Here is a 25,073-nt window from a genome sequence, read left to right as displayed (position 1 = left end):
TCGTTGAAAAAGGGGACATTAAAAATAAATTAGAGAAAAACCTGGGGCAATGAAGAAAAAAACGGGACATAAATATTGTATTGACTAAATTTAATGCACATACAAGTTTACCTTTACAACGTGCACTCAGATGATCCCAAATCACATTTTACAATTATTCTGCCATTCTATCACTGTACTTTTCACTTTTATGTACTTAATCAAGAAGTGCATTTTCGTTTGAAATTGTATCATAAAAGTCAGTACACGATACACCATTAAAGTGTATTTTGACAATGAGTGAAGCCCTCACTGTTTCAACTTTCATTCTGTTTTTTTCATCCGACCACAAATTTCTACAATGTAATTTGCCCAATAATTTGTTTATTTGTTGATAAACTTCCACTATGGTGATTTCTTGTTTCTCAATACATTTACTTGTTGTGGAGAAAGGTTTTAGCCTGCTAACAGAAAATGTAGAAGAACAATACACACAGGATTATCAAAGAATTGTTTAAGGATACCAGGACACTTATCAATTCCCGTGTTCGATTCCCGGCGGGGTCAGGGATTTTCTCTGCCTCGTGATGGCTGGGTGTTGTGCGTTGTCCTTAGGTTAGTTAGGCTTAAGTAGTTCTAAGTTGTAGGGGACTGATGACCATAGATGTTAAGTACCATAGTGCTCAGAGCCATTTGAACCATTTTTGAACACTTATCAAGGGAAATGAAGTATGATTTCAAGGCAGGAAACATGTCTACAATTCTTTCTAATGCTGGTAGCAGAGATAGCCACCTTGTCTTGCTGTGCCCAAGTAAAGTTTTGTATTCAGTTTCAGTAAACTTACAGAATGACTTCAGAGATTCAACCCTTACTGTATATATGTGGAAATGCTGGTAGATTTAGTTTACAATTAATTGGCAGTCTATGGGTAGGCAATCTGAGCCAGTTTGTAACGAATTTTGCACCACATGCGCTGGACAGCCAAAACCTACTATATTATTCACTGTGTTCTGTCACAGTTTATAGAAAAAATTATTTTTTCCTTTCCTCTGCTTACCACTAAAATTGGTGTTAGTGATGTCTGCAGAAACTGCAATCGCCTTTCCATCAAGATCACATTTCTTTAAACCTCCAGCACATAATTCTGAAGTATATCTGAAGTTTCTCCCGCTAAGTTAACCAATTCGAGCGCTTTCAGCGTGATGCCATTTTCAAGGTGAAAATACCTGATAAGGAGAGGAACCAACTTCAGGTCCATATGATTCGATGTATCAATAATTACAGAAATGATTCGAGCACTTTTCATTTCATTTAAAACCTACTGAGCTGCATACGGTGCAGTAACATTTGAAATGATTGCATTACATCTTGTGTGTTCACGTGTGAATTTAGGATTGAAAGGTCTTTTAACAACTGCTGTAGTAAAGTCCATTAACTCAAAGCTATGGTTATGCATTGCGCTGTGGTATGCAAACGTAGTTTCTTGTGCTGCCAACTGCCTATCCATTTCTGTTACTGAATTTAAGTTAACATAGTAGTCACTCACACATTTATTTGCTCTTTTCGTTTGATCACTCATGCGATGTTTCTTCGTCTTAATGTGATTCACAATGTCAAACCTTCCACCATGGGCAATAGCAAATTTTGATCTGCACATCGTAAATTCTACAGTTTCTCCACTACCAGTGATAAAAGGAAACTCGCTTTTTATATTGCTGTTAAAATTACACTTTCATTTTGGCATAATGAAACAGTGATTGCACAGTGCAAAACATTAACGGTGTGGTGACGAAAGCCAGAGAGTAAGTATCAGTGGTGTAGAGTATCTCTGGACCGTAAGGACGGATTCACTGGATCGATTTAGAAAAGAAGAATTTTCTTTGTTATTCGTAACCTACAGTGCGTTTAAAATTACTTGCAAATTTTGACAGTTTGGTACACGTTTGGGGTATGCTGAAAGTCATCACACGCTTCCTAGCGTAAATAATTGCGTAAACAACCAGTAGCGTAAAATACTCTATCCAAGCGGAATCATAGAAAAACGGGACATTTCAACGTCCCCAAAAAACCTTTCGGGACATCGGGACATTTTGGTAAAAAAACGGGACTGTCGAGGGAAAAACGGGACGAATGGACACCCTATGCTAGATACTTGTTGTCTCTTATAGGCGTTACGGACCGCAGCGACGTATTGTGCCGGTTTACACATCTCTGTACTTGAATATACATGCGTGTACCAGTTACTTCGGCGCTTCCGTGTATTTGTAAGTATTACGTTAAACCATGGTATCTGGAACACAACAATGCTTCAGTACATTTACACTGATGGCATTAACTATAAATTGTCAAACTGTACCACTAAATCCCCCAGACACCAATTATGTAAAAAATATCTATCTCCCAAGTAGAAAATTTCCTGTCCCCAAAGCTACATGTGCTATAAAGATATAATATTGCAGTTACATTCAGGGTATTTATGGATGCTGTCTGCAAAATGTGTTCCCAACAGAGCTAACAGCAAAGAAGTAATAAGTTAAAACGTCATATCTGGAGTTTTAGATTAGTGAAAATGTAGTAGGCGATAAAAGTTTTTTTTTTCCTTTTTGGAGGTATAAGCAAAAAAAGTTTCGAAAAGATTCTAAATTATTGTTGTAATCACCAAACGCACTTACTTTCAAGTACTGGATGACTATAGTCTGGGTAATTTGCGCGCCATGCACTGCGCTGCATCAAGAAATAGGCGCAGTTTATATATATATGGAATAAAGTACATCAAATTATGTGCCCCAGATTTGCCGTTCAGTAATATAGATTGAAAGATACAGTCATTATTGCAGAAAAGGACATTCAAAATTGATGTTCGAGTATCAGTAAGTAGTCGGTTTATCACCAAACAAGGTAGCTACAACATTTGTTCGCGACTAATAACATGAGTGAAATAAATTACATAAAATTGCATATAAAATATTTACTAATTCCAGTGTCGATAGAACAAGTGTATTTCCGAGTAAATCTCGTCTTCCCCATTTCCCGGTAATCTTGCTGGAGTTACCAAAATAGAGAGTCTCCCAGGTCTCCAGCACTTCGGGAAGTCTTCCAAAAATACCGAAAAGGCTTCCACTCGGTCTGCCGAACCGTGAATAAATTGCGTGAAATAAGTCTCTGGCCTAAAACGCAGATCGAATGATTATCTTTCCACAATTCATCGGTATTAGTATGGAAAGGATACGTTGCCAAATGTTCAGTTTGAGAGTCCTACTCAACTTGAAAGGCGTCTTCTGTGGCACAAACCACATTACATGCCGCATATTCGTGTGCGCGACGATAATGTAACTAAAAGGTATGCAGCCATGTATCTGTGCACTAAAGCGTCATGTCTGTGGCTGGATACTGTAAGGGTTGTCTTGCCGGGTTGTCCAAGTTTGATTGGAGCCAATCAGTAGGAATCCGAAGTGGCAGAATTCGTTTTGGGAGGTCTCACATTAACTGACAAGGTACTCTGGTGCTATGACTGGTCCTGCTGATTTACTCCGTAGTACAGACGCATTGTCGTGACCATGGTGGCCTTCCAGATCGGGCACAACTGTATTTCTAACCATGATAAATTCTGTAGGCTCAAATAACATAAAAAATATTAGATCTTTGTACGCGCATTCAAACCCCTTAGCACACGTTGGGATCAATAGCCAATTTTTATTAATTCATCCGAGGTTTCAAATGATTTGCCTCGGTGTAGTGGGACACAAAGACACATGCTCCAGTGAACTGTATTTATACATGAGGTACGTTATTCCGTATTTGAACGTTGATCATTACACATCTCTGCAGCATAATTTAGATTTCTTACAATCCTGCTATCCTCTGCCCTTGATCTTTGTTTAATTAAGTTTTCACTCGTTTCGCACCTCCACATGTGTTCCCACAAAAACCACGTTCTCCAAACATATCCCACTCATTTCAATTGCATACAAAAGTAAGATGATGTAGCCTACCATATGGAGAGACTACAGATTTATTAAATAAAAATTGCAGCTATGCAGGTAAGTGTGAGCCGCTATTGAACTTCGAGACACATGCCAACGGAGCCGGAGGCATTGAGATAATTTATGCTGCTACACTATCTCAGTTTTTTCGGATTATTTGCCGAAGTGGGGCACAGATAGAAAAAATATTTTCATTGCACAAATTATATCTACAAGATGCAATTTGTTTAAATACAGAGTTAATAAGTGCATGAGTTCGAAAACGATGATTCTAATATCAGTTTTATCTTGGTTAACTCTGGTTAAAAAAAACTTTTAAAAATCTGTATTACGTTTACTTACGTAGGAGTAATATGTAATATGCAGGGGTAACATTTCAGGCACAAAATAAGGGACATAGTCTAATGTGAACTTCCACGTTAAAAGTACGTAAAAGCACACGATTTCAACGGTACTAATTTCGTTGTCTTTTCTCATCCGAAACTCTGAAATTCACGTCGGATGGGTGGGTGTATTCCTCAGGGATGAACATGCTGAGGTCATCGGTCCCTAGACTTACACACTACTTAAACTAACTTATGCGAAGAACAACACACACATCCATGCCCGAGGGACGACTCGAAACTCCGGCGGGTGGGGCCACGCAATCCGTCACATCGCGCCCTAAACCACGCAGCCACTCCGTGCAGCTGAAGCTGACGTCGTTAGTTTCGAACAGATACGACACAGTGAGAGAGTTACCATTTGCTTGGATTTCTCTAGGATTCTCCTCACCGGAGAAGGATCGGATACACCACTGTTGATAAAAAATGGCTTTTAGGACAGTGCTGGCACATCTGGAACCCAAATTACTTTGTGACCCCGCGGGTGGAATCTACAAAGATAGCAAAAATTACCATACAAAGTATCGATTTCATTTTCTTAGGATGACAATCTAATCTCTCGTCAGGCTTTTGCTCTCTGTATGTCACTGAACCTAGAAAGATAACAACTATTACCACGTAAGGTAATGATTTCAGTTACTTAGGATAACAATTAATTTTATTATGTGCTTGACTCCTATCAAAACGATGAAATACTTCTTAAGTATTTGTTTACATGTTTGCCTAAATGCCGGCCATCAGCAGATTATTAAATATGACTTTTACTTTAATTTAATAACATATTATTCCATGACAATTGTAAAGGCACTATTCTAAAATATTTAAACTCAGCAAATGGCATAAATATATTTGTCTCCTGTACAATACATACTAATTGTTTCTAATTAAAATTTATCTACGGATACTATGCAGTAGGATACAAGGAGCTGTGAAAAGTTTTGAGATCCAAATTTGGCTGAGAAGTTGGTACTTAGTATCTGTTCGCCTGATGTGTGTTACGGATTACATGATGAATAAACAACATATTTTCTTCGTCTGAATAAGATGATTGAAAACGGTGGCGTCTTAACAAGACACAGAATTCACATCAGTCAACGTGCATACCAATGCACTCGAAGGAAGAAAGGAAGATTAGAGGTTAACGTCCCGTCTGCAGAGCGATATTTACAGACGGAGAGCAAACTCGATTTACAAAAGGATTGGGCTTTTCAAAAGCACCGTCCCGATTTTTACCCAGAGTGATTTAGTGAAATCACGCAAAACCTACATTTCGGTAGCCGGATGGCGAACTGAACCATCGTCCTCTCGAATGCAAGTGGAGTGTGCTAACCACTGCGTACCCTCGCTCGGTCTATCCTTTCCACTTTACATATGCAATCAGTAGAGTTACCAAAGCATTAAACTGAATATGTTATTGACATTATTTAAATTGTGAGGCAAGACGGCTTGTGCTCCTGTTTGAACAGTAATCTCAGTAGAGATATGATGCGATAAGTTACACTGCTCACCACACGTAGATTGATAGGAAGTGCTTTACGTAATATAACTCTGAGATAAGAATGACAGGTCGGTCACTGAAGAAGTTGTAGTGTGAGCAGCCAGAAGGCAGACATGGCGGTCAGAGACGGAAACATGTGCAGTGTGGCACTGATGCTGGCCGCTGCCCTCTGTGTGGGAGTCGCAGACTCGGCACCGCGCCCCCAGCTTCTCCAGGTACTCTCAGGGAGTCTTCATGACTTATTTCTTCACCCCTACTTCTGGTACACTGCACGCTTTGTGCCATATTGCCTCCTGTACGACTTCGTCAGTGACAAGAATCTTGTTACTTGTGTATTCGCAACCAGTTGAATTAACTGATTTGAACGTTCCCTCTGTGTTATCCAAACAGTTCTGTAGTTTTGTCTGCTCTTGGACGTACTTTTTGTACTTAGTTCATGTCCCATCTCAGTACTTGCGCAGTTGTAGCACAATTGTTGTGTTGTTGTTTTCGCAATATTTGTAAACTGTTGTACATCTTACATTGACGCTGCAGAACCGGAAAAGACGAATATTATCATTTAATTGTGTGTTAACGGCCAGGTGATTGGCGAATTTCTGGAGAGTAGCACTTCCGTAAAATGGAAACACACAAGTAATTTATTTCAAATCTCGTATCCTTAAACGTCATGACCTGCCATTAGCTGAAACGACGGTTTTACGGTCTTGCGTAGTGACAGATTTCCAGCTGGTGGATTTCTTCTAAGGACTGAAGTTGCTATATTCTGATTGTAATCTCGAAGATTATTTGCAGCCAGGTGTAGTACAGTTAGCTGCAGTTCTCGACATTGTATTCGTTAGCATTGGTAAGACATCAAAATATTTTCAGAAGATTCTCAGCATTCTTGAGAAACAGAAAGTTGAATGTGGTCTACGGAGTACTGCTAAGGACAAAGTGCATCTCAGGCAAGAATCTCATGGGGTGCGAACTGAGTGAGACTTATATTCATGTTCACGATAAATGTTGCTAATAATACATACGTTTCCTTGGTAAAATGTTTGAACGATTGCCTGAAGTATGTCCATGTGAATCACAAGACATTGGAAATACAACATGTTGGTTTCTATTCAGGTTGCTAGTCTTGAAGCTTCTCTTAGACTAGGGCCGTGACCAATCGGACGCGGCGCTTATGTCCTCTTCACATAGAGGCCGCTGCTGCCACACCCTGAGGTGGGGTTTGTCAGCGAACGATTGGCTGACCTCTCCTCATAGCCCCCTCTGTTCTGTCGTTCGCGACTGCCCTGTCGGCGCTTGACTTTCCGCCGTACGTTCTCCCCCTCCCCCTCCACCCCAAGCGATGGACGCTGGTCGTACAGGGAGTACGATAACGGCCGGGGAGGCATGACCGTGGACGTTGAGATGGACTGGAAGCTGTGGCTGCAGGGGAAGTCAGACTTCCAGTAGTACCCCGACGTCCGGCCTTCGCTCTGGTGGAAACGTTCCCTGGAAAACGACCAGAAGGGTACGCGTCCACCTCCTGAGACCCGTAAGAATATGGAGAAGGAGTCGGCCTCCTCGGTGAGGACGGTTCCAGCTCCATCGTAGGACGAGAGGGGGCGGAGGAGACGAAAGCTCTGTCTCCACTGGTTCGTCCCACTCTGTCCTGAAGACTCCCTGTGCTGCTGTGGCCGCGCTTTCCACGGGATCCGCGAATCTGATGGAAGAGTCACAGAAGGTTCACCGTGCACATGACAGTGGCGAATTTGATTGCGATGTCGGGCAGCAATCCGTCTGGGCCTGAAATGAGATACATGCATGCGCCAAGTCGATGAAGGATCTCACCTCGCGCCCACCGTCTGCTGCCACTAAAAACCATCAAGAACACAATATTATGCGATGTGAAGCGATACTTGCAATCTCCCTTCGGCAACGGATGCTGAGGAGGGTCGGCGGGTGGATCAGTATCAGATGGCGACGATCATGAAGCAATACCGCCGGCGATGGTCCATCTCGTGGATGCGGACGATATGAGGCGAGAAACAGTTGCAATGCTTGATCCCTCTTGTGTGTGGTCCGACATTTGGCCATCTGCTGCATGAAGGTTCTTACAAAATGTTCCGCTTCGCACTTTGACTGTGGATGGAATGGTGCACATGTTAGATGTTGTATACATTGCGTTCACAGAATGTTTCAAATTCAGTTGACGTGAACTGAGGGCCGTTGTCCGACACTATAACTTCAAGCAAACCGTCGAGGCAAAGAATGGAGGGCAACGCCTGTATTGCGTTACGTGACGTTGTCGATTTCATTAGCACAGCAAAGGAAACTTGCTGTAAGGGTCTACCACAATCAACCAACGAATGTTCCAAAAGATTCAGCAAAGTCTATGTGCCATGTGATTGCGACTTGGGCCAAGCAGAGAATGTTTGTGGCGGAGAGGACTGATTTTCCGCAAATGCGTGAAACTGTAACGACATCTGTTCTATTTGGGTGTCCATACCCTGCCAAGTACAGTGTAGACGCGCTAACTGTTTCGTACGGACAATCCCCCAGTGTCCTTGGTGCAGTAACTGCAACACTTCTGTTTGCAAAGCTTTAGGGATCAACAGATGTGACACAGTCATTTTGAACAAGAATCACATCACGCTGTATAGCGAGGCTATGCCGACGTGCAAAGTAACAGTGATCTTTATGCTACGCAATGAGCGAGGTCAAGAAGTGCGAATGTATTGTAGCAAAATGTTCAGATCTGAATCATCTTCCGTGACCTGTCCAATTTTCCTACAGTTCAGAGGAAAGGATTAAAGCAATTCAGAATCCTGAATATCGATATGACAACAATATGCAGCTGAAACGTCAAAGTCTGTATCAGGGCCAATCGGAAGACTTAAAAGTGCGTCCGAATTACCACGTTGAGCTGTCGGTCAATACACAATCTCGCACTGGTACTGAGATAAAAACAAAGCCCATTTCTGCAATTTTGGGGCAGTTTCAACAGGAAGCGACTTCGTCAGATGAAACAAGGACTGCAATGACCTGTGATCCGTTACTAAGTAGAATTTTCTGCCATCCAGATAATGGTGGAATTTGGTGACACCATTAACAATAGCCATTGCCTCTCTCTCTGTTTGTGAGTAGCTACACTGAGCTTCGGACAACACTTTTGGTCCAAAAGCAATAGACCTGTCTTTATCACCAATTCTGTGCGAAAGCATTGCACCGAGGGAGCGTCAACTTGCAACACGACTGGTTTGTCAGGGTTAAAGTGAACCAAGCATCGATCACTGTGCAATGCATTTTTAAGGTTTTTAAAAGCTTCTTGGCACCCGTCTTTCCAAACAAAGGGAACGTTCTTGCGATGCAAGCGATTCAATTGAGCTGCAATTTCTACAGCATTCGGTTTGAACGGAGAATATAATAGTTCATTGTCCCAAAGAGTGACTGCAGTTCTGTGACATTGCAAGGAACTTGCAGGTCACATATGGCTAACAAGTGTGACTGAAGAGGATGTACACCTTGACTGTTTTTGACATGGCCAAGATACTGCAACTAAGGTTTATAAAAATCATACTTGTCCAGTCTGCATCAGATAACACACGGAACAAAGCACAGAAATTTCCTATGTGTTCTACAGGTGTACGACCTGCTACTAGTTTGAACAGTTTGGTACTTGCGCTGTTCCAAATACTGTCGGAAAAAGGCGGGTGCGGAAGCACCGCCAAAAGGAAAACGCAAATATTTAAATAAGCCCAAATGAATGTTCACAACACACGAGTTTTGAGATTCTTCATCTAGCCGTGTTAGAAGACATGCGTCCCGCAAATCAATTTTTAAAAAGTAGCGACCAGCACCTAATATGTCCATGAGATCGTCTTGCCATGGCACTGGATAAGTACCAATCACAGTTTGTGGGTTGACTGTAGTTATAAAGTCAACACAGTGGCAAATGTGACCTGATGGTTTGGGGAGCAAAACAAGTGGACTTACCCATTGACTATCTGATATGGGCGCAATAATTCCGCTATCTTGCAATTCTTCAAGTTCAGCAGCGACGTTGTCCCGTAATGCAATGGGATCAGCTGTATCCTGGCAAAATTTCGGTTGAGCATTTCCTTTCATAGTAATATGTTCAACGAAAATTGTTAGCCTTGCCTAAACCCTCAGAAAAGAGTTGAGAGAATTCTTTCAGCAAACCAGCTACACTGTCTTTAGCTTTGAATGCAGTCACTGACAACACATTGTCCTGAAACTGAAAGCCAAAGATATCAAACGAATCAAGGCCAAATATGTTCTCACAAGTGCATGATTGTAGCACAGTGAAAGTCACAGTTCGTGTATGCGACCGATACATAGCTGGCAAAGTTCATTTTCCGAGAACGTGAATGTCATGGCCACTGTAATTCATTATGTGCGACAGCCGTGGGGAGCCGAACAGCTCTCACTTGTTGCAATTCAGAAATGTAACAGAGGCACCAGAGTCCATTGGAAATTTCACATGCTTTCCACAAATATGCAATTGAACAAAAAGTTTGTTGGATTGGTGTAGCACTGAAGAAACTGTTTGCTTGCTAGTTTCGCTAATGCCCGCAGCAGGCTTTGAACACATTGCATTGATTACATGGGTCTTGTGAATATACTTCTGTGAGTGGGCAGAGTTCTTATGTTTGTTCCGTTGCAGACATACGGATTGTACGTGGCCTTTCTTGCCACAAGCGTACCACTGTACTTGTCGGTACGGGCAGTTTTGGTGCGTGTGCTGTGAATAGCACCGATTGTTGACGTAATTCTGTTTAGGGAAATGTTTACGTGACGTCGAGAACTGTTTACACGGCGTGGCAAGTGCATGCTGTCGCTACCTAGTAGGCCGGTCGCTGCTCAAATTTATCAGCCGAAATGGCACCTGAACTACACTGACCTAGTATCTGCACTACATGCTGAAATGATGGACCTCACTATTTTAAAATCTCTTCTCTAAGTTTGACATCAGTTACGTTGTATACAATCACATCACGCAGCGTAACATCTGAATATAAAGCACCTCAAGCATATTTGAATTTGCATTTCCTCTTAATACCCTGCAAATCTGTTAGCCACCCGCGATATGTTTGCTCTGATCTTTTTATTGCAACGAAATAATTGGTACCTAGCTGCAGCCACTGTCACTTGTTCGTCATAATTGTTAGTTAGCGAATCTACAACATGATCATAGGAAAAATACACTCCTGGAAATGGAAAAAAGAACACATTGACACCATACTTGCTCCGGACACTGCCAGAGGGCTGTACAAGCAATGATCACACGCACGGCACAGCGGACACACCAGGAACCGCGGTGTTGGCCGTCGAATGGCGCTAGCTGCGCAGCATTTGTGCACCGCCGCCGTCAGTGTCAGCCAGTTTGCCGTGGCATACGGAGCTCCATCGCAGTCTTTAACACTGGTAGCATGTCGCGACAGCGTGGACGTGAACCGTATGTGCAGTTGACGGACTTTGAGCGAGGGCGTATAGTGGGCATGCGGGAGGCCGGGTGGACGTACCGCCGAATTGCTCAACACGTGGGGCGTGAGGTCTCCACAGTACATCGATGTTGTCGCCAGTGGTCGGCGGAAGGTGCACGTGCCCGTCGACCTGGGACCGGACCGCAGCGACGCACGGATGCACGCCAAGACCGTAGCATCCTACGCAGTGCCGTAGGGGACCGCACCGCCACTTCCCAGCAAATTAGGGACACTGTTGCTCCTGGAGTATCGGCGAGGACCATTCGCAACCGTCTCCATGAAGCTGGACTACGGTCCCGCACACCGTTAGGCCGTCTTCCGCTCACGCCCCAATATCGTGCAGCCCGCCTCCAGTGGTGTCGCGACAGGCGTGAATGGAGGGACGAATGGAGACGTGTCGTCTTCAGCGATGAGAGTCGCTTCTGCCTTGGTGGCAATGATGGTCGTATGCGTGTTTGGCGCCGTGCAGGTGAGCGCCACAATCAGGACTGCATACGACCGAGGCACACAGGGCCAACGCCTGGCATCATGGTGTGGGGAGCGATCTCCTACACTGACCGTACACCTCTGGTGATCGTCGAGGGGACACTGAATAGTGCACGGTACATCCAAACCGTCATCGAACCCATCGTTCTACCATTCCTAGACCGGCAAGGGAACTTGCTGTTCCAACAGGACAATGCACGTCCGCATGTATCCCGTGTCACCCAACGTGCTCTAGAAGGTGTAAGTCAACTACCCTGGCCAGCAAGATCTCCTGATCTGTCCCCCATTGAGCATGTTTGGGACTGGATGACGCGTCGTCTCACGCGGTCTGCACGTCCAGCACGAGCGCTGGTCCAACTGCGGCGCCAGGTGGTAATTGCATGGCAAGCCGTTCCACAGGACTACATCCAGCATCTCTACGATCGTCTCCATGGGAGAATAGCAGCCTGCATTGGTGCGAAAGGTGGATATACACTGTACTAGTGCCGACATTGTGCATGCTCTGTTGCCTGTGTCTATGTGCCTTTGGTTTTGTCAGTGTGATCATGTGATGTATCTGACCCCAGGAATGTGTCAATAAAGTTTCCCCTTCCTGGGACAATGAATTCACGGTGTTCTTATTTCAATTTCCAGGAGTGTAGTTCAAATGGCTCTGAGCTCTATGAGACTTAACTTCTGAGGTCATCAGTCGCCTAGAACTTAGAACTAATTAAACGTAACTAAGCTAAGGACATCACACACATCCATGGCCGAGGCAGGATTCGAACCTGCGACCGTAACGGTCGCTCGGTTCCAGACTGCAGCGCCTAGAACCGCACGGCCACTCCAACCGGCTGATCATAGGAAAGTTTACTTGGAGTGGCGTCAGGATACAATTTCTGAATGAGGTGAAAAACTGCACTTCTACTGTTGACCAAAAGTAATGTAGTTTCACAGCATCTAGTACATTGTGAGCTTGTGGGCTTCCAACTGTTGCAACTGCTCGAGCTACTCCTCGTCGCTTTCGTTAAACTGGTGAAAAAGCGGCATGGAACTCGCAGATACAGGTGTTGCTTGTGGTATTGTATTTGTTTGCTTCACCAAGAGCTTCTGTACCGTTTTCAGCAGCGTGGCTGTTTCTTGGGTCTGAAACTGAAACATCTGTGTTAGCGGCTTTGCATCTATCGCTTGCAGCTGAGTAGCCTGAGCAAGGGGTAGGAGAGGTGGGTTACTCATAATGGGAGAGAAAATTGCATTAAACAGAGAAGGCAAGAAATTAAAATAAGCGCATAGGAAAAGAAAATTTTGGCAACGTCCAGCTGAAAACACCGATTAGTAAAAACCACTGTAAGAGACACTGTTGAAGCAAGTAAACACACCCGTGCAAAGAAAAAACAAGTAAAATTAAGGAGCAAGCAAAACATAAAAACCTAAGAAAAATAAAAAAATTAGGTAGCCAGGCACGGGGTTCTTCTTACTTGTCGCCAAATGTTGGCTTCTATTCAGGTCGCTACTCTCGAAGCTTTTCCTCGACTGGCGCCGCGACCGGTCGGACGCGGCGTTTACGTTTTCTTCATATAGGAGCTGCTGCTGTCGTGTTGTCGTCCTGGAGAGGGGTCAGTTATTGAGTGATTGGCTGACCTCTTCTCACAGCCCTCTCTTCTCCAGCGTTCTCGGCTGGCGTGCCGGTGCTTGACTTTAAGCCGTGACACAACACTGCCTACAGCACCTTTTACGTAGAATATATATCTGACCTGAGAAGGAGCACATTCAGTAAGTCTTTTGCACAGGAACAAAACGTTCAGCGTAAGAAACGTTTGTTCCTAGGATGCGTGACTTGTGACGTGGCATACTAAGATGTGATCCAAAAGCTTTACTTCCTACCTATACGATCCCTGAAGAATGGCTGTGCTGCGACCTGGAAAAGTCATTGAGTCTACTGGTGGAACCCAGTTCGTTACGCCGAAGCAGAACAGGCACCACAGGAGTCAATAATTCAAGTCCGGAGGATCAGCTGTCCAGCTCGAGTGCACGGTTAAGGACCTAGCTTGTTAATCGTCTGCTATTTGCCACCGACACATCCATTATCTGCCGGAAAACACAACTCATGAGATATCTTTATAGAAACCATTGAGTTTTGGCGGCCAGTAGTGACTATTTATCGACTGCGTTATGATCAACTTTGAACTTCTCCACTGATTTTGGATATTCACCACAACTTAGAAACGATACGCAGTATGACTGAAACTGGGCAACTGAGGAAATAGCAGAACAGTGACGAAATTATGTCTCTGTAACATTAGATAGTAAATGCAGCAAGAGGCTACGCTCTGTTCATGAAGTACGTGGAAACTGGAAGGGAACATTTAGAATTAACGGTACTGCATTCGTCACCACAGAGTCACCTGTTCGTATGAAGCTGGGTGCACTTGTTTCCTATAGAGAAAGAAGCATCTCTGAAGATGTCGTGATGGGCACTTACTGCGATGCTCACATGGGGTCGTTCCATTTTTTTCGTTTCCTCTTGTATCTAAGATTTCGATGCTGGTGTTTATTCCTGATACCACGACGTTTGTGTCTTTTTTTTTTAATCACAAATGATTACACTAAATGTTTTGGCTAAGTTAATAATATTTCAGTTGGTGAAAGTCTTTATTTAGATATACTACTTGGTTAATATACTGAAGATATGGGATACTCTGTGGAGATGTCGTTGTGGTGTTCATTCTGGAAGATGGTGTGATGCAGCTCTCCATGCTCTTCCATGCTGTGTAGGCTTACTCATCCATGCATGATTGTTGCAACCTTCGAACATTGGCCTCCATCTAAAAGTTTTCCACACTACACTTCGTTCCACTACCAAATTGTGATTACTGAATGCCTTAACATATGTCCCATCAATCGATCCCCTCTTTTAGCCAGTTTGTGGATTAAATTTATTTTTAGAATGATATTTTTACTCTGCAGCGGAATGTGCACTGATATGAAACTGGCAGACCGAGACTCGAACTCGAGACCTTTGCCTTTAACGGAAAAGTGCTCTATAGACTTTTTTGTCACGTTCTGTTCGTGATTGTTCGTTATATTGGTTCGGGGCGATCTTCCTATGACGCTTGTTCAAGTTCATCGTCGTTCCATTAACTCAGATTTTTTTTTTTTTTTTTATTACAGAGGGTGAATAATCCTCTGACCGAACATTATGAGCTACCGTGCCGCCACCGACTGAAATACTCAACCACGACTAGTGACCTGTCCTCACACCTTCATTTCTGCCGGTATATCGTCTCCTACCTTCCAAACTTCACAGAAGCTACATTGTACGATCCTGTTTACTCAGGTTATTGTCAGTTATTCTGCTGTTCAAATAGCAAATTCATCTACGCTTTTCTGTCTAATTTTCTAATCTAATTCTAGTAGTATCATCTGAATTAATTCCACGACATTCCATTACCACTATTTTATCTTTATTGACGTTCATCTTAAAGCCTCTCTTCAAGACAGTATCTTTTCCGTTTAACATAGCTTCCAAGGCCTTTCCCGTCTCTACAGAATTACTATGTCATGGGAAAACCTCAGAAGCTTTTGTTTCTTCTCCCTAAATTTTAATTCCCTTACTAAATTCCTCCTTGGTTTCTTGCACTGCTTGCTCCATGCTTCTAAAAAACATTCATGGATGGACTACACTTCTGTCTAACTCCCTGCTGAATCACTGGTTCCTTTCCTTGTGCTCCAATTCTTATACCTGCAGTCTGGTTTACTAACATTTTAGCTACAATCAGTCTTGTAAAAACTTTCCCTAAATCTATTCCAATCAATTTTGTAAAAAGCTTTGTCGAAATCCATATCTTCAGACTGCCTTCTAGGATATGTCGTATCGTCAGCTTTTTGGTGTGCAATTTCATTTCTCCAGAATTTAAACTTTTCGTTCTATCAGCTTTTCCGTTCTTCTGTATGTAATCCGTGTCAATATTCTGCAATCATGCTCTCTAAACCTACATCAAATCAAACTTTTCAGCAGTCTAATTTCCAACCTGTTATTTTGTTGGGATATCAGATTTGGCGATATATTACGCCATCTTCGGGCCCTCTGACAGACTTGTAGGAGGATCCCAAGCTCTTTACCGGTCAAAACAGGTACCAGCATTCAAAAATTGTTATCTGTAGAGTTCTGGTTGACACAGGCGATCAGTTCAAACATCACCTGCTACAGATACGAGTCTTTGAATACTGCTCTCTGTTTTGACAGAAACCGAATTTGGAATTTTCCTATAAGTCGGTCAGGGGCCCTGAAGATAGCGTAAAATTCTGCCGAAGCTTGTAGCCCAGTAAGATAAAAGTTTGGAAATCAGAGGGCTAAAAGGGGCTTGATTTCACACTCATTTTCACATTCATTTTTCCCGTAGTCGTGCATGCAGATGCAGCCTTGCGTTTAGTCCAGACATTCCTGTCTTGTCACAATTCCTCTTAGTTTCATTTCTTAGACGTCTGTATTCCCTTGTGTTTGCTTCACTTTTTGTGTTTTAATATTTTATACTTCCGCCAATTACTTTTTTGTGTGTTACCTCAGGGTTTCTAGTGGTTTTTTTCTTCCTACCAATTTGATGGTCTGCTAGCTTCACTGTTTCCTCTCTCCACGCTATAGATTCGTCTTCTGTTTTATCCCATTTTCCTTTCAGTGAATCTTTTCACAATATTGCCTTTGACGCCCCCAGTAAAGTCTTGTTCTGTCAGTTTACCCAGCTTCCACTGCTTAATTTACTACCTATTTGGTATTTCTTATGTTTTAATAGGCAGTTCATAAAAAATTATGCTCACAGTTCAAATGTGTCCTTGTAAACGTACTACATTTTAAAACATCGTTCGAAAATTCTTTCTTACTATTATCTCGTCTATCTAAAACATTTTTCTGTCTCCGGATTTCTTCAACGTATACAACCGTTTTTCGAAGTTACCTAATCACATAATTGCGTTCTGTCCGGGATTTTATCAAGCGACGTCCCCTTTCTTTCATCTTCTCCTGTTCTTGTCCTCATACAATTTATTCTTCTCGTTCTTTTCGTACTATCGAATTCCATTACCTCATAAGGGCTAAATGTTTGTCTACTTTACCTATCTGAATAATTTCTTTTATCTCGTCGTATATTCTCATAATGTCTTCATCGTCTTCAGAGCTAGTTAGCATATAAACATGTGCTACTGGTGTGTGTTGCCTCTGTATCTACCTTAGCTATTGTTGCCTATGCTGTTCGTTGTAGCTTACCCACATTCACATTTTGTTATTCATTGCTGTACCTACTCCTGCGCTACTCCTGTTTGACTGCTTGTTGATGATCCTATACTAACCTGACCAGAAGTGTTGCGTGTAGCGAGCGTTTTTCGTGCCTTTCATTCTGACCAAGGTACATAACTGTTACACGATACTTTATCCTCCAAAGTCACTAATAAAGGTAGACAGGCAGTGAAACTAAGCGGTAGTTATTAATAATTCCGACACCTTATTCTACATTATGTGTCAGGAATTATTCCCACACTCAGTTTCACCTAAGATATTGGTATTCATCTGTCCCGGCTCGTCGTCATTCTAATACGAATGTTGAGTGTCGCCTTTAACACCATTCTAGTCTAGGCGTCTCTCCATTTATAACGATCATGAAATGAAATAACAGTAAGATTCTTTTCAAGGTTTTCAGTTTTTTAAATATGGGATATCAAATATAACTTTTATAAAAGAAGTTTTCGCTGCTGGATATCGGGTACGTAGCACAGCTCACTTTCTTTCAGCCCAATCCCACTGAATTAGAAGTGTGACAGATGGGTCACAAATGCCAAGTGTTTCAGAAATATTACCAGTTTTGATTTAGGCCTTACAATCAAAGAAAACCTCCCGACAAACTTGGTCGGAAGTGAAGGATTGGAACTATTTTTACTCAGATATAAACACCACGGTGTGATTACGTGTATTTCAGTGGTGTAACAGTGTCAATTTGCTAACTAGCTCGACGGCCTTTTTTCCCACTTACATTGTTGAAGATCTCGTTCCGTTGTGGAGTTGGATTCTTTGGAGATAGACACTTGCGACAGGAGTTTCGGACAGCGGATTTCCAGCTCGGAAATGGAAAGGGATTTCCTGTTCCAGAATTTTCCGTAAGACTTGGCGACAAATCCTGAAAACTTTGGTTGCAACAGCATCAATACAACTAATGCGTTCCCTGTACATGCGGCTGCACAAGTTAACATGCAGACCTTCAACGTCACGGCAGTATTCTGAGTTACGCTTATACATTTATGTTGTTGTACACAGCGTTCACAATGCCTCAGTGTTATTGATTGGTGGCTCTGTTGCAGGGGGAGGACGTGTTCGTGACGGTGGAAACGGGTGCCCTCAGGGGCGTGGTGGCCACGTCGCTCAATGGCACGCTGTACAACAGGTTCGTCGGCATCCCGTTCGCAAAACCGCCTCTCGGAGACCTCCGCTTCAGGGTGAGTACCTCCGCTAAACCCTAGCGCTCTCTCTCATCTTGCAGGGAACTGTGTGGAATGCGACGCTCCATCTAGAAAACCATCAGCACCTTCAATAGACGCGAGCAACGCTGCTCCTCACACATGTCAGTGATTTTAGTTTCATTCATCGTTTGTAAAGTGTTCAACGGTTTAAATTCAAGAGATAAACGTTGAAACACAGAACTAACGCAGTGTAAAACCGTAAGTAACTGGTAAGTACAGCTGCGCCTTGTAGAGACTTTACCGCTGTTAATTGAACGAGAATCTGTGCCGCACCATGAGTCGAACTTGTCGCTTATCGCGAATGGCCACCTTACCATTTGACTATCCGAGCAGGACTCGCGACTAGGGCCATACTTCCATGCACGTGTGTCTGAAGAAACTTTGCATCGTACTTCTGAATGACGCAGGCACTTCAATGCTGTATTTGTCTGCCGACGCCAGGCAAGAGACTTCCAAGCAAAACATCTCCCCTGTAGGGGAATATATGTAATGGATATATGGGTAGAGGATGCAGAGTCGTGATTACGAGGTATGGAAGTTTGGCTCTGGCGTTGAGTGTTGAATAGCCAAATCGCTCACGATAAGCGGGAAATACGGGTTCAGTCGCTCTACAGCAGGCTAGCGGCACAGACGTCTTGCTTACGCAGCTCGCTCTTACGCAGCTCGCTCTTACGCAGCTCGCTCGGGGGAGTTTTTAAGAAATATTTCTTATGATTAACACGTCTTTTATGTTTGAAAAACAAAGATTTTCATATGTTTAACATTATCTTAAAAACAGAAAAAGAAAAACAAATGAACGAGAACAGCAAAAAAATTTTACGGCATTCACTCACAGTGAGCGCGATATCTGGGTTCGAGTCCCATTCCTGTACAAATTTTCACTGTCGTCGTTCCATTATACAGCGTTTGGTTGTCCATATTTGCAACAGGTAATACATTTTAATGTATTTAATAACGGCTGTAGTCGCCGCAGTGCTGTTTCTTTGGACATGCATGCGTGCCCGAACGAACGTTGCATCACATTTCTGAACAACACAGGCACCGCAACATCGTAAAACTTCCTTTACTTTTATCTTCGTGATGATTACGTGAGATATAAGCATATAGGCGGAAACAGTCGTGTCGAACGTCCTTCAGTCCGGCGTTGTGCATCAACTCGACGTGGCATGTACTCAACAAATAGTGGAAGTGACGTGCAGAAAAAACTATCCATGTCGCGTATATAGCCATCCATAACTACGAGCGTGATGGCGGTGCAGGTATTTGTGCGTAAACTGACGCCTTGGTTATGGCTCATAAAGGTTCGATGGGTTTATTGCTGGGCGATCTGAGTGGCCAAACAATTCATTTGAATTGTCCACAATGTTCTTCAAACTAATTGTGAACAGTTGTGGCCTGGTGGTATGGTGTACTGTCATCCATAAATATTCCATTGTTTTTTGGGAACATATCATCCACGAATAGCTGCAAACAGTCTACACCTAGTCGAACATCAACAGAGCCCAGTCTATTCCATGTAAACACAGCGCATACCACTATGGTAAAATCACTAGCTGGCACAGTGCCTTGTTAACAGCTGGTCCAAGGCGTCGTGTGGTCTGCGCCAGTTCTTACCAAATCGGGACTCATCTAAACCGAGCTACAGTTTTCCACTCGTCTAGGGTGCAACCGATATGGTGACGAGCTCAGAGAGGCTCTGCAGGCGGTATCATGCTGTTAGCAAAGGCGCTCGCTTCAGTCGTCTGCTGCTATAGCCCCTTACGGATTCGCTCGTCGTACGTCTCACATTGATTTCTGCTTTCTTTTAATGCAGTGTTGCTTGTCTGTTACCACTGGCAACACAACACAAACGCCAGTGCTCTTGGTTGTTAAGTGAAGGCCGTCGGCCAGTGCATTGTCCGTGGTGAGACGTAATTCCTGAAATTTGGTATTCTGTGCACCCTCTTGACTGTACGAATCTCGGAATATTAAATTCTCTGGCGATTTCGTAACGGAATGTCCCATGCGCTTTCAAAGTCTGGTAATTCCTGTCGTGCGGCAATGATCACACCGTTAGCCTTTTACCATGAATCATTTGAGCACAAATGACCGGCAATGTATTGATCTTTTGTACCTTGTGTTCACGATACTGCCGTCATCTGTATATGTGAATTTCGCTATCCCATCACTTTCCTCACCTCAGTGCGCATTAACGTGTGTAATGTGTTCCATGATTCGGATTTGAACGTGAGCTATTGTAATTTCGAGAGCATATGTCGCAGGAATGCAGAGCAACTTTGTAGTAGCGTCTCGCGTTGGATATTGTTGAGAATGTTTGCGACGCTGTGGCGCAGCGGGCAGAATACAAACCGCCCTCTTATGCTGTCGCATCTGTAGATGATGAGTCACTGCCTCGCAGAAACATTGTGCTGACTAGACAATATCATCCGACGCAACACCGAGAACCTTTCAAGTAGTTGTTTCTTCTCGGATTACCAAAACATTTCGTTGGCTCCCACCTACACAAAAGAATGATACCCCCATTAAAAAAGTAAGAGAAGTCAAAGTTGGCTCGGAATGATTTAGGAGTTCATTTTCACCACGTCCAGTTTAATTCGGAATTGCAGAGCAATCATGCCGATTTTGAAGTGAAATTCCTCTCTGTCTTTGGTTGATTAACCCTAGTAGGGGACTGAATCGACGAACAATTTCCAACGAACGAATGATTTCGTTTTGTAAATAACCTCTTGCGAATCGAACACTTTGGTTGTACAAGTAACGTCTTTTGTCGCTGAATTACACATCGTGAAAGTTTGTCTAACAAATCAGGTAATTGCCCTTCTCTCATGACCACATTTCCTAAAGTGTTATGGATATATACTTCTAGATACCTGATAGCGATTGATTTCTGTGACTGACGATATCGCTTACGTTCATCAGGTTAGGATGTGTGCATGTTGCTCTCGGATGCAGGAGGAGCTGCCAGCGGTTCGTGGACAGCTGAATGCACTTTTAGCTATGGTTAGCCACCTTCATGTTGCTCCGTTGGTGCGTAGAGGCGGCGGAGAATGTGGCGCGTCGCGTGGGACACCTTTGCCCAATGGCTCCGCTGCCGAGGCACCTCCTACTGTATCCGAGGTGGTGCATCAGCCCTTACTGCAGGGTGAGTGGCGGGTGGTAAGGCGTTCACGTCGCTCGAAACAGGGGGCCTATTGAGCCACTGCTTCAGCCGGATCCGACCAGACACACGGGGATAGAGAATTACTAGCTACCCGAAACTTCGATGTTAGGCATATTATGGAGCTGCTTGGACAGTGTTCAGGACTGGAAAGAAAGCCAATATGCATATCTGAGATGTGAATGCAGCTCTGCCTGAGACTTTCAGCGTGCAGCGTGCTGTCGTCTAGAAGTTGTGGTTCAAGTCGTGTGGTTCATGTCGGTAACAGCGACGTTTGTTACACGGGTTTTGAGGCCATCTTCAGTTCATATAGGCGGCTGGCAGAGGTGGTGAAGACTATTAAATGGGGAGCAAGCAGAGCTCGCAATTTGCAACATTGTTGCCAGAGTTCATTAGGGTCCTTTGGTCTGGAGCGGAGTGGAGGGTCTTAACCAAAGGCTTCATCGACTCTGCGATGGTCGCAGATTTCTAGACCTGCGTTATCGGGCGGGAAGAGGGGTGCAATACTTGAAGGAAGCAGTTACTCTGGTAGCAGAGAACTTGTACAGTGCATATGGGGTTTGAGCCGTGCCGTGATGGCGTGATCGAACGGGCTCGGCCGTTTGACGTGGCTTTTGGCCGCGACGGGCGTGTGGCGCTAGACAGGGACAGCCGGAGAGACGCGCGGCGCGGGAGAATCGGAGGCGAGCGTGGATGAGCAGGCCGGAGCACGACGCAGAGGTCGTGGTGTGTTTGACACGTTTGCAAGACTGAGCCTGGTTTGTAGTGTGGGAACGTGACTCGGCCACATTACCCGAATCGAGTCGTGCGGCCCTGATTTGGATCTGTAAGGATTTCATAAAAGATTTGGTGAGAATTGCTTGTCGTGTTTTTGGTGCCCATATTATGCTGATCCTTGCTTTCCAAGTATCGGCACCATGACCGGAAACTATTGTCTTGCCAACCAAAAGATCCTCTCTATTTAATGCTGTTTAAGTAAACACGTGTTATTGTGTTTAGTTAAAGGTCTATCTGGATTTCGGTAATGTGATACAGTCCGAGGAAGCGAGGTGTATTAATTGGTACTATTGCTGTTCGGAGTGACGGACGGCATAAGCCAGTATGGTGAAACTGTAATATTTTTCCTGGTACAGTGAGCTGTGTGGACATTGGTATAGTTGGTTTAAAGCACAGACCTAACATTGAATCTGTACGTTCTGTGTTATCTAATTTCATTACTTGTTCACTCGTAAACAGTGAAATGGTAGCCTTACTTGACTGTTTAAGTTTATCAGTATCCTGTTAAGAAGTAATTTAAATGAGCTCTCCAGTTTCAGTGAGGATATGTTAACCTACTAGTGTAGTTTAAATTTCTAAGCTGACTTGGTACTATGCTCTTCGCCCTCGTCATTTAGGATTACGTCAAGGGCATTAGTTATTGATTCACCCTTGAGTATTTTGTTTCAATGTTTGTGAAGTAGGCTATCATTTTAAACATCGTAGTTATTTTACGTCTGAGGATGTAATGTTTGCCGTTTGCTCCCCCCCCCCCCCCCTCTTCCCTTCTCTCAGAAGGTAGTACGACCTCTAAGACCTTTTTTTTCAGTGTGTTATAGTGTACTGTGTGCTGCACTCCCATAGTGCTCAGAGCCATTTGAACCATTTTTGAAACGGCCGAGCCCGAAGATCACAGCATGCCGACCCGATCGATCAATCGATACGAGCCGCCACGGCTGAGGTTTGTTTTAGGCTAGACGGTTGTTCGAGACATTCTGATGACCACACACTAGTCGGTAGGTAGCAACATAAGTGAGACGGCGTTCAGAATAAAGGCACTCTGACGGTCAGAATTTTATCAGTAAAGTTTCTGAGCCGTGGTAGTGTTGGTGGCGTCCCATTTTGAGTTCATGGAGCCACTATCACGATCTGTCGTTTGATGTCCCTCCAGTTTGAGCCCACTAAGATCTTTGTTCGAGGTTGTTGACGGGAGATGGGGACTGTTCTAACGTGGCGAGTTGGGAAGTGGTAATAGAGAGAGGGTGACAGTGTGAGGTGACCAAGGCGAGCACTTGCACAATCGTTTTGGGCACAGTGTCTGGCGAAGGGCTGCTGGGCATATTGGTGGGCCGATCTGAATCCTTAGATGACTTCGAGTACCGACTTCGTGCATAGTCTGGCCAATCATCTGCGGGACGAGCGCAACTATGAGACATTTGAGGCCAGTTTCGCTGTGCTGAATTCTGGGCCCCCCTTTGAACCGGCAAGCTTCATCTTAGATTCGTCAAGTTAAGTTGTTTTGGATTTTGAGGTCTTAACTATTATTTTCTTCTTGATACCTATAGGTCTTATGCAATCATTGTGACTTCTTAACTAACTTATTTCATTACCAGTGGGTTCCTTGAATTGTGTGTGTTGTTTGTTTTTCCTGAGTCGATACTGGCCTTCGATGTTTGTTAACAGGATAATTTAAACTGTGTGACCCGATGGTGTTTCTTGAGCCGGAGAGATAACGTATTTCTTTTAAGTTGTGGCCAGACGGCTCCGTCGTACCTAGATTGTTGGTTTTTAGCCGATCTCCCTGCCATAAGTCTTCGAACACCAGTTAAGTACCTTTCTCTTGTAATACGGCCGGGTGCCGGTTTCGAGATACCTTCGGCCATTGCAGATGTCATCTTTATTTCATTTTATTGGCTTAGGAGTTGCCTGCGTCTCAAAATTTATAGTTGGTCAGTTATGTAATTGAGTTTGGCAGCCTAGTTTTCTTTCGGGCGTTTCGCCATCGTAGTAGAGTCAGTATCTTGCAGTGACGCGGGAATACTGTTTGGCTAGTTGTTTTTGCTTTCATATAGTTGACCTTGCTGTACTAATATTTCGTTTCCCGGTCTGTGCCCAACGAAAAAGGCCTTTGAAGGTTGCTCCTATAGTTATGACCTTTCTTGTCCTTCCTATTTGGTGTAGTTTCGAGCTCCTTGCGCGTAAGCCTTCTGGTGCACCCCTTGTGAGGAGGCAATTCAAACTCGAAGTTACTTTAATGAATCAGTTATTCATGAAGGCCTACCTGTTTTCTGTTTGGTAGTTTTAGTTAACTGAAACTGTTATTATTGTAGGCCTGCCTGTTTTCCGTTTGGTAATTTTACCTAACTGAAGCTGCTATTAAAGAAGGCATGCCTGTTCTCTATATGGTACTTTTACTTAACGGCAGCTGGAATTAAAGAAGGCCTGCCTTTTTCTATTTGGTAATTTCAGGCCTGACTGTTCTCTGCTTAGTAATCTTACTTAACTAAAGCTGTTATCATTGAAGATCTGCCTGTTTTCTATCTGCTAATTTTACATAACTGAAGCTGTTATTAAAGAGGCCCTATCTGTTTCCTACTTGGTATTTAAGGTAGATGAATAGGATAAAAAACCTTAATGTTCAGATACAGCGTTAGTAGCATCCTGCTTGACACAGCCAAGTCGCTTAAATATCTGGGCGTAAGGCTGCAAAGCGATACGAGGTCGAATGAGCATGTAAAAACAGTGTTAGGAAAGGTGAGTGGTCGGCTTCAGTTTTTTGGAAGAATTTTGGGAAAGAGTATTTCGCCTGTAAAGGTGACCGGTGTGACCTACTCTTGAGTACTGCCCGTGTGTTTGGGATCCGCATCAGG

The 25,073-nt window shown here is 43.7% G+C and overlaps 1 protein-coding gene across 1 annotated transcript in view; it reads left to right on the top strand.

Annotated features, from left to right (window-relative positions):
• The first annotated feature begins 5,914 nt into the window (after nucleotides 1–5,914).
• LOC126281766 (juvenile hormone esterase-like) overlaps nucleotides 5,915–25,073 on the top strand; it is a 69,673-nt gene continuing 50,514 nt past the window's right edge. Inside the window, exons 1-2 of the mRNA XM_049980964.1 lie at nucleotides 5,915–6,059; nucleotides 18,132–18,266. Coding sequence (XP_049836921.1) covers nucleotides 5,958–6,059; nucleotides 18,132–18,266 — 237 coding nt within the window. The 5' untranslated portion in view covers nucleotides 5,915–5,957. The remainder of the gene's footprint in view (nucleotides 6,060–18,131; nucleotides 18,267–25,073) is intronic.

Source organism: Schistocerca gregaria, chromosome 7, assembly GCF_023897955.1.
Source record: "Schistocerca gregaria isolate iqSchGreg1 chromosome 7, iqSchGreg1.2, whole genome shotgun sequence".
Lineage (NCBI taxonomy): Eukaryota > Metazoa > Arthropoda > Insecta > Orthoptera > Acrididae > Schistocerca > Schistocerca gregaria.
The sequence above is the reverse complement of the archived record's forward strand: the minus strand, read 5'-3'. Positions and strand labels throughout refer to the sequence as shown.